Source organism: Frankliniella occidentalis, unplaced genomic scaffold (assembly GCF_000697945.3).
Source record: "Frankliniella occidentalis isolate FOCC.00 unplaced genomic scaffold, Focc_3.1 Scaffold45, whole genome shotgun sequence".
NCBI lineage: Eukaryota > Metazoa > Arthropoda > Insecta > Thysanoptera > Thripidae > Frankliniella > Frankliniella occidentalis.
Genome location: NW_026267175.1, coordinates 1273340 through 1283916, shown reverse-complemented (window position 1 = coordinate 1283916; position 10577 = coordinate 1273340). Strand labels below are relative to the sequence as shown.

Below are 10577 nucleotides of genomic sequence, written 5' to 3'. Positions count from 1 at the left end.
GGGGGGGGGTAATTACTATTTCATCTGGGCGCTACCTGCGGGTAGCAGGCCACGCTGGGTAACACGGAGTGATGAGGGTCAATGAGGAGACACCACCCCAGGGCGTTTGTGGCCGCCTGCGCGATGTGAGGACGCGTCCGAGAGTTAGAGTTGTGGCGTGTGTGAGCGATGCGCCTCGCTCCCACCTGCGGGCGGGACCTGCGCGCCAATGCCGTGAGAGAGACGGACGGTTGGTGTGTGGTGTGGTGTGGCATCTCACACCTTGGCCGTCATCCCGCCGACCTTGGCAGGGATGCCTTTTGCCTGCCGGGCGCCTGGCTCTGGCTGGCCGCGAGACGGACCGCGATCTTTTGCGCCGCCCAATTTGGTAAGGCGGGCGAGGTCATCGCCGCACCGCGGGCAGCTGGGCAGGGCGGGGCAGCGCTCGGGCTCAGGTATGGGTAACGCCGGGTAATGTCTCATTTACCCGCGGTGGCGCCGCACCGCGTGGCGAGACTATAACGCCGGCGCCACGCCGTGGGGGGAGGCCGTGGAAGCGGCGGAGGCCGTGGCGTGCGGCTCGTTTATATTTTTAAACCTCGGCCGCTACCGCGTGGCGGGCTGCCTGCCTGTCGGCCGCGCTGACCCCGCGTGTACTGTACGGCGACGATCAACTTTCTCGCTGATGCATGAATGCACCCGGGTGCGATGCCCTCCACGGCCAGTGGCCGGCACGGCGTGGAGCACCGCGGCGCACACTAAACTCCTGGCGGGGCGTGGCGCGGCGGCGGGGCAGGACGAGCCTGCAGGGGCGTGTCCAGGGGTGTGCCCCCCTGCGGGGAAAGGGGGGGGGGCTGGACGGACCGTTCATTTCACACATGACGGCGTCGATATTCATCGCATATCGTTGGGCGCCGCCGCGAGGAAAAAGCGGTAGGCAGATCATCGGCGCGCGAACAAAGGAAAAGTGGGGGGGAAAGGAAAACATTTCGGTCGGTCGCGGTAGTTGAACCCGCGCCTCGCAGAGATGAAAGTAATTTGCGTCAGCCGATCATCTGTGTCAACCGTATAGGTGCCATACACAAGGGGGGGGGGGGGCGTCTGAAAATGTGATGCACGTACAGAATGCTGTCTCTGGCCCTTCACACTTTTTCGTTGAGTCTGCTGCTCCGCGCGCGGGCGGGACAAACGAGATGCAGGAGATGCCGCGCGGTAAATGTCGGGGTTGAAGTGTCTGTAAGCGATCAGAGATGGGACGAGGAGGATGGGGACGACCCGGGACACGACGGCCGCGGGGAAGGAGGCTCCCGGGGCCGAGCGGTGCATCTCGCCGTTAATCTCCACGAAAGGCATGAGCGCGGCCGAGCACAGGGAGTCCAGGCGGGCAGACAAATTAATAAAGATGAGTGTCCGTAGCGGCGTATGTGGTGATTACAAGGAGGAGCAGCGGTCTGATCAAACAACCAGAGAGTGGGATGAGGGGGGGGGCTCCTGGACCACCGGGGCGAGGTCGTAGGACAGCGACACGGCAGCGGGGGGTTATTCGAATGAGGACCGCCGGGCCCGCCCGGTGTAGGGTTACGGGAAGGTATGTCTGTATGAAGGAGATGCCGGGGAGAAGAAAACGAGGGTGTGGAACAGTTGACGACAGTGTTTTAACAACATAAAGAGCCGGGGGACCAAGGGGTTTCCTCCATATGGTTAGAGGAAAAATGATAATGAAATCTTTCCCAAGTGGCGCGAAAAGGGCTAGGGAGGAGGAAGAAAGAACTGCTCGTGAGGAGGGCGTTATCTAAAAATTTGAGAGTGGAGCATGTAGCATGCCCGAGTCATTACGTACTTCCGCTGATGGAGTGGACACAAACAAAATCCTTCAGCTGAAGTCAAATCAGTTAATTTCCTTACCTCGGGCGTCAGAAGAATGAGTATTACACGTGCCCGTTAGCCCGTATTAGATTAGATACCACAATAAGTGCGTGAGTACCAGGGAAGTAATATGCACCCTGGCAGGGACGGGTGCACGCGGTTGCGGGCGGTACAGTAGCAGCCCGGCCCGTCCCATACCGTCACTCACTGCCCGATCTGATCGCTCGCTGGTGCGGCTCTGCGGTGGGCTCAGGCCTGCGGGCGGGGCGGGGCGGGGCTGGGCGGGCCACGGTAGCCGACGTACATAATTACACATGACTGAATACAATTTCGGTCGGTCGGTCGGATCCGTGTTGGATCCCACTGCAGCCCCCCGCCGCCGCCGCCGTGCCGTTCCCACCAGCAGCACAGCCTCCCCGCGGTGTCGCCGCCGTGCCGCCGCCGCGGCTCACTCCATATTGCACCCGCCGCTGTAATTCCCTCTCGCTGTTCGCATGCGGCCGTTACCGCTGGCGTCATAATCCCCTTTCTATCGTAATATGCAGATTCGGGGGAGGCGCCGGCTGCATCCCAAGTGGCCATTGTATGACTTGGTATTTGCGCTGCCTGGGCCGCGGCTCGCCGGGCGGCGCCGTGACGCCCGCGGGAGGGGACTGATATAGGCCCCCGCGGTGGGGACTGTTCGCGAGGCCCCTTGGGGCGGGGACTGATGGGCCGCCGGCGCCGCAGCTTCCCAAGCCTTGACTCGCGCGAGTCGCCGCGGCGGCGGCGCGATATGACGGCTTGTTTCGACACCTTGACTTGCCGGGCGCGCGGAATGGGATCAGTCAATCGGGTCGTTTATCATCCTATTCAAAAAGTCATTGACGCGTGCCCGACCCGTGACCTTTCCATCCATCTATAAATAAAAACGAATAAAATGATCATTGAAAACTGAAAAGCACAGCGGGCTGCTCGTTTGCTTCTATTGACGGTATCTAGCATTGCTATGGCCATCTCGGTGCGCTATTCTGGACGGCCGCCAACATCAATGAGGACATGCGAGATTTGTCTCTCGGTGCCATCCGTACCCCGTCCAGTTCAAGTCGATGCGTCATCGGGACGATAAGGACGCCGGGCCGGCTGACGGGAGAGCGGCCGATAAGGGCGAGGAAAAAAAAAGCGGTTTCTAGAGCACAACCAGGTGAATCACGTTTGCATTGCGAGAACCGCCAGTTCGAGACGGTTCTATAGAGGCTCGCATTTTTTTTGTTGCCGGGCCGTGATTTTGTCAGGCGGTCCGTAACTTTCTGATACGCCCACTCTCGTTAGCCCTGCTCGCGGTATGATCTAACGCAGTGTACGCTCTGTACGCCTTTCTGACCCGAGGTTCAAGGCAGCGTGCGGGTGTGGCCGGCAAGGGAAGCAGGAGAAGGGACACAGCTATGCAGCACCCCCCCCTCCCTTCCCCGTTTCCCCGTCACCCGCCACGCCTTACTGCCGCCTCCCACGAGCGCGCGAGACCTCGCCCGTCTTTTGGCGCGACGTGTTGTCGATTTACGGACCTCCTGTAACATGCATATGCTGACAGTAAAACATCTGTTTACGACGCGAGCTAAACGGGCGGGGCGGGGCGCGGAGGTTTGGGGCGCGGAGCCCTAAAGCTCGCTCGCGCGCTCGCCGTCCGACGAAATGGGGCAAAAACGGACGGCAGAGAGCCCGCGGATTATCGGTCCCCATAACCTTGACTCGGGCTCCGCGGCTGGCGTGCTTGCTCTGCTCCAAGGCGCCGAGCTGTCCGGCCGCTCGCGCGGAGGCTGCGCCAGGCTTCGCCAGGCTGCGGGCACGCGCGAGCACGTATCATTATTGGGAGCCAAATGACAGCCTGCTGAGCCTGCTACACTACCGCACCGCTACGCTGTGACTCACCGCCGGTAATTGACAGCGCCTGCAAACGACGCGCAGGTCGACTGATCAAGAGAGCAAACGCCGGGTCTGCTGAGCTGTTCGGCCACTTCGCGATACGTGTGTGAGTGTGTGGGTGAGCGAGAGGGAGAGAGAGGGAGAGGGGAGGAAGAGCGAGCGAGAGAGAGAGAGAGAGATTGGGGGGGGGGGGTGATAGGCGTCTTCCGAACAATCACAGTAATATCCAGGACGTTTACGACCTGGTGTGGGCGGACGAGCAGCACCACCGTATACCGTGTGTGCCCATGTCCAACGTGGCGTGCGAGTCACTGACCTTGCCAATTTTCATGACCAGCCGTCGTAATGCCGCGTGGTATAAAGGTCGGTAAATAATACACGGGCCGATGCTGTGTCGTCCTCCACCAATCTCACCCATCGCACAGCAAAACGGATTGAATTAGTTGTTGAATAACTCACGTTTAAAACAGTGTCTCTCTTATTGCACGTGCCAAGAGTTGGTGTAAGCAGGGGGGTGACATCATGGACATGCTCGGTGTACACATCTGAAAGAGGTGCATGGTAAACTAAGCAAAGGTCATTAGAGGACAAACCAGGTCTAAATTAACATGATGATGGGCGATAGTAAATCTTAGAATTTTGTACGAGGGTTGAGACCGGGTTGAGACGGAGCTCTCTGTCTCTTTTCTGTGTGCTGTGCGGTGCCGTGGCTGGCAAACTTAATCTTTGCAAGCTTGACCTTAATCCAAGACATAGCCTCCTCAACGCCGGTGTCGGTTCCTGTGACGATGAGTTGACCTCTCCTGCTTTGAGATGTACCCAGCTATCGACGAACGATCTGCATCGACTCTTCTCATGCCGAACCTTGAGCTGCTGTCATATCATCTCGCCAGCCTTCGACGATTATTGTACGGAAAACACAGCAATTCTTGCTATGGCTGGATCGAACGATAAATCAACGGGCGACTCGTTGACCGTGTGATGCGGTCAGGAGGGCTAGTATACCTCGTGGTCCTTTACGATAAAATAGCTCCCTATCATACCCCTAATGGATGACCCATGTCAGCAGGCATCGTACTGTTTAATGACCTCATGTGCGACGGCAAGTTACCCATTCCTCGCCGTCACGTGATTTTATTGTTATGTCAGTTAATAAAAGCTTAAAAGTTACATTTCTAAAATGTGTAAAAATATTACAGATGTATTATTTAACAAGAATAAACCATATTAGTGAAATATTGTATCTAAAACCATAACGAATATTAGTCTAATGACACCCCCTTTCTCCCCTTCTATTGTCATCATGTTTCGTAATTCTTGTTCTAGACGAGGAGCAGAGGAAAGCTGAGGCGGAGTGGGAGGCAGAAGAAGAGAGTATAGCAGTGAAGGCGCTGATTACATACGAAGAGAACCTGAAGAAAGCCGAGGGGAAGAGCAAATGCGAGGAAAATAGGGCAGCTCTACATGGACCGAATGAAGTCAAAGGGAAGAAAATCGAGGAAGAGAAGAAAGCTATGGGTGGCCTGAAAAACGTCGAGGGGAGCCTGAAAAAAGCTGATGGGAAGAAATCCGGAGAGAGCAGGGGAGAAGAGCGGGAAGCTATGGATATCCTGATGAAAGACGATGGGAGGAAAACTGAAAAGAGGAAGGACGGGCAGGAGAGGGAAGCTATGGGAGGCTCCAAGAAAGTCGTTGGGAGGGAAACTGAGGAAGAGAAGGGGGATGAAGAAGTGAGGGAAGCTATAGTAGATCTAGGGATAGCCGATGGGAGGAAAACTGAAATGTGGGAAAACGAGGAAGAGAGGGCAGCTTTGGAGGAGCTGGAGAAAGCCGAGGAGGGAATGAGGGAAGCTCGGAGGGAGGCCGAGGAGCGGATGAGGAAAGCTCGGAAGGAAGCTGAGGAGGGGATGAGGGTAGCTGAGGAAGAGTTGAGGAAAGCTGTTAGGAGATTAAGAAAGTCCCAGGAATTTAAAATGAGCCAGGAGAACAGAGATATCGAAAACAAATCTGAGACGAATCTGAATCTGACGCGTGATGATGAAAAAGAAGAAGAGACGCAGAGGGAATCAGAGGAGATGAGAAGTACCATTAACCTTAATGAAACCTACCAGATTATTGAAGGGGAGCGGGTGCAGTGGAAACCTGTGAAGGAAAACAGATCGCAAACACCGAAAACATCCAGTGACTCAGCTGAAAGACGAAAGAGGCGGGCCGTCGAGGTGACCTCTCAGTCCGATGACACCTTTTCTGAACCCGTCCACGAAGAGAAAAGGGGAGCCGAGAATGATAAAAGTCTAGATTTAGACGAAACGTTCTTTTCGCCTGCTGAAAGACAAAAACACGCCGAGGAGCAGACAAATATATACTCACAGGAGACCGCTGTTAGTGTTGGTTCAGGCGAAACGTTCTTTTCGCCTGCTGAGATGCAGACGAGGGCCGATAAGAGAAGTGATAATTCGCAGGAGAGCGCTGTTAGTGTCAGTTCAGATGAAACGTACTTTTCGCCTGCTGAGAGGCCGACGAATGTCGGGAAGAGAAATATTTTTTCGCAGGAGACGACTGTTTGTTCAGAACCTGCTGAGAAGCTGAGAAAAGTCGACATAGACAGAAGTATTTTTTCGCAGGAGACGACTGTTTGTTCAGAACCTGCTGAGGAGCTGAGAAAAGTCGACATAGACAGAAGTATTTTTTCGCAGGAGACGACTGTTTGTTCAGAACCTGCTGAGGAGCTGATTAAAGTCGAGATAGACAGAAGTATTTATTCAGAAGAAACGGTTATTTATGACATGTCGGAGGAAGAGCAGGAGAAAGCCGACGGAGAGGGAACTATTTATTCAGACGAAACCTTCTGTGAGCCCTCCGAGGAAAAACAGAAAAAATCGGGGGAAAAGAGAACTATCTGTTCGAACAAAACTGTCGAACAGGAGCAGAGTTCAGTCCAAAGAGACCAGCCGAGTGCTTCAACTTCAACCTATCCTTCGAACAAAAACACAATGGGACCCGCCAAGCATGGACAGTGGGAAGTCCAAGAGAACCTGCCGATTGCTTTAACTTCGAAGTGTTATACGAACAAAACTGCCAAGAAGCACACCAACGAGAAGCAGTGGAAAAACAAAAGGGGTCAGCCGATTGCTTCAACTTCACCACGTCCTTTGAAAAAAATCATGAGACGCACCAAGGAGGGGCAGTGGACAGTCCAAGAGAACCTGCCGTGTGCTTCAACTTCAACATTTTCTTCCAACATAACCGTCAAGGGGCTCGCCAAGCAGGTGCAGAGGGCACTTCAAGGGGACCAGCTGAGTGATTCAACTTCAATTTCAACATGGGTGAGGTCAACGGTATGTTCAAATGTTGTTCAAGAGGACAAGAAAGCCAATACAGAGAAGATTGCTGTAAAAAGGACATCCCAAGAGAACTCCCCATTGTATGTTGATTTAGTTTAATTTAAAAATTAAATACAGTAGTGAGTGTCACTTCCACCTTTCTAATATACATTGCGTATTATTTTTTTTCTTCTAGACACGTGTGCAAGCTACCTCGATGTGAAGAGCACCAGCCTTTCTATGTATCAAGTGTAAGTAAATGAATTCTGATGATCATGATGTTGGCTGACATTTAGCATCTAATACTTATTTTCGTGAACTGATACATTCTCGTCCTCATTTTAGAAACGGGAACTCGGGTTATTGCCAGAACACACAAGGCACATGGCTAGAAGAGAAGGGTTGCGGTCACCACCAGGTAATGAAATGAATATCAATGTCCGAAATTCAAGAGTTGTTCCCCTACCCATTTGTTCTTTTCTTTCTTTAAAGGATTTTGGAGTCTAAACATGCCTAGCACTCAATTCATCAGGTCCAGAAATCAGAACGAGAATCAATAAGAGAAGCCATACGAAAATCGAGAAAAAAAAACAGTATCGGAGCAAAGACTAAATTTATGATCTGACTGCTGTTTTTGAATTTTTCCCCGACGACAAGAGCTGTTTAAATGGGGTTTCAGCGAGAGGAGAAATCTCCCTCGGTCTATCCCTACCAACAGAGATTGGTCACAAGTTATCAAAATGATGAAAATTCGCATCACTATGACGTATTTTTGGGCCTCAAAACATCATTTTCACATCACTAATACTTCAATCTGATGTTTTGTGACGAATCTCTGTTGGTAGGGTTTGTCGAGTCTGGTGAGCCACCTGGAGTGTTGGCAACAAGCTCTACGCCTGTCTGAACAGATCTTCAATAATACATCGGCCTTCCTCTTCATCAAATTTAAATAATGCATCCATATTACGTTGGTTGTTTGATACTTCCTAATTAATTATGTCAGTATAATTTAATTTTTATTTTTATATATTTTATATGTCTTATCTTTATTATTTTAATAATGTGATTATTTATCGATTTGACTCGGCGGTGCTTAGTTACAAAAAATTGTCCATGACATTTAGAGTGCAAACCCGCCCGTTCGCCTGCGTGCGGTAGCGGGTTGCGGTCGTTGCGATACAGTAAAACTACACAAGTGCGCGGGGTTAATTAGCCACCTAGTATGCATGTGATGACATACGCACATCATATCATTGTATCAGTGAAGTGAAGAACCATTAAAATGTTCGGTTTTACCAACATGTACGTAAGCGCAAGTATTGCAAAAAAATTATTGTTCTTCTTGATTGCCCCGCGATTTCCTCGTCACACAACTATCGGGCGGATCGCGTGCAAAAGCGTGCCGCATTAGCAGTCCCCTGTCATTACACCCGGTGGACTTTGCGCCGTCCGAGGTGACGAAGACACCGTTATCCGGCTATCCGAGGCCAGGGGCGCCACTTATCCATGAGTGAACAAGACACTGGAAGAAGACGGCGAAGGGATTGCCTCGGCAGGCCGCTGGAACTTTAACCGAAAGCCTTCTGACGCAGGGTGGGCCGAGGGCCTAATGTGAGACGCAGCGCCAGGCGGCTCCCCCAGTGTGTCCCTGTGGTAGTCTTGTGTGGTCCTCCTCTGTCGTTTTGTTTCATATCCGGGGCTGGCGTGTAAGGGGGGGGGGGGGCACCTGGTCCACCACTAATCGCCGTGTCGATTACCGCCCACCCTGCAGGACCAGCAGCATCCCCTGAGACTGCCCGGATGGCGTAAGAGACAACGCGGAGAAGGGCAGGGTCAGGGGTCAGGACCCCGCACCGGGACCGGGACGCGCAGGCACGCGGCTGTGCCTTCACTGTGAGACCGTGACCTTGAACCTGATTTTCTGACTGTGTTTTCAATTCCGGTTTGGCCGCTCGGACGAAATAAATCGTCGCCAGCAGAAAACCAATCTCTCCTTCGACTGCGGCCTTGGCCGAGCCGGACAAGCGCGGCGAAATGGCAGTAATTATACGATCAAGTCCGTCGAAAGCCTCTGCCGTGTGGAGTTGTCGTAGGTCTGGGTGGGCAGGACGCCGTCTTTTGGGCAGGGTACATTCCAGGGGCTTGCCTTGCCCCCCGGGCCGATAGGGGTGGCGGGGCCTTCGACTCGACAAGTCACGCTGATAGAACGCGTCACGCCTGATACACCGGGGAAAAAATGATCATATAACACGTTGTTTTTAAAAATAAATCCCAAGCACACCCGACAAACGACCGCACCCGTGTGTGGAAACGAAACACTTATTCTGACGTGTGGCCTGGCGATGACATGATACCCGCGCTCCCTGCGGCCACTGCGGCAGAAGCAGCAGCTCGGCAACCGCAGCTCGGACGAGAAGAACAATCGCATAAATCCGAGAATCGCCACTCGGCTCGGCCGGGCTGAGGTTACCTATTACGCGCCATATAATCCCGCTCGCGCTCCTGGTCTATTTCTTATTTCTCTCTTTGCGGAACTGCCCTAGTGTAAAAAGAGGCGTCCAGCGGCCGGTACTCTGTTGAAAATTACTTGTAATCCCCGTGGGCATGCAGTGGGATGGGAATTTGCAAAGAGGAGGGGGCGGGGGACATCTGGCTGCCCTTTCTCTTCTAGATGAAATTTTCGAGCCTGGTAAGTGTTAGTAAGACTGGACGCAGATTATATTTGTATGAGCGTTGCGTAGGCTGCAACCCTGTATTTTCGAAAAAGTTTCGATCCATTTGGAGAGTGTGGGCTACGGACCCTACGGACTGTGTACGGGGCTTGCCCGCGCGAGCCCTGCGTCTGAAAAACATTCCCTTTACCCGTCTCTCTCATCGAGAGGCCGCCCAAGAGATGCGCCGCTCTCGGACGCATCCGCTGAGCAGCCAGCCAGCAGCCACGTGAAATTACAGGGAGTGTCGAGCCAAGCGAAGCGCAACGTGCAACCAAGTGCAGAACGGACATATCTCTGCATGGGGGCTGCAGGAGAAAAAATACAATGAAATAAAGTGACATTAATTCAAATTATATTCAAATCAAAAGGTCTTAGAGCGTAACTTTTCCCCTCGCACGCGGTTTGTTTTTTATTTATTTTTTTGTGATGTGCTGTATTGTAGAGAATCATCAGTCATCAGAAAAAATAAAATAAAGTGACACTGTAGTCCTCTCCTCAGAAGAAAGGATGTGCCCCCTGCACTTTCGATTCGATCCCAACGGGGCCGGCTGGGAACAGGTGCAGCAGCGGGGAGGGTCTCTCGCGCAGCTGGCTGCAGCTGCATGCCTCCGCCTCAGGGTCAGGGGAATGCCTCTGCCTGACCTAGCCACGGCAGCGCGGGGCTCCCGCGGCGGCCTGCCGGGGATGTGCGGTGGCGACCCCGCGCGCGGGGAATCGTATATGTAAACGAGAAAATGAGTCCGAATGGTTAAGAGGACATGAAAGTTCGTGTGGTTCATTATTCAAACACTCG

General features: G+C 53.0%; 1 protein-coding gene across 3 annotated transcripts in view; it reads left to right on the top strand.

Annotated features, from left to right (window-relative positions):
• Positions 1 to 10577, top strand: part of LOC113208301 (trichohyalin-like) — a 67550-nt gene that overhangs the window by 17474 nt on the left and 39499 nt on the right. For 2 of the 3 annotated variants that reach the window (XM_026425246.2, XM_052267021.1), the window contains exons 3-6: positions 5074 to 7171; positions 7267 to 7321; positions 7416 to 7488; positions 7563 to 8579. The exons of the other annotated variant lie outside the window; for it this stretch is intronic. In XM_026425246.2, coding sequence (XP_026281031.2) covers positions 5074 to 7171; positions 7267 to 7321; positions 7416 to 7488; positions 7563 to 7630 — 2294 coding nt within the window. In that variant the 3' untranslated portion in view covers positions 7631 to 8579. Of the gene's footprint in view, positions 1 to 5073; positions 7172 to 7266; positions 7322 to 7415; positions 7489 to 7562; positions 8580 to 10577 lie in introns of those variants that run through there. 3 annotated transcript variants of the gene reach the window in all.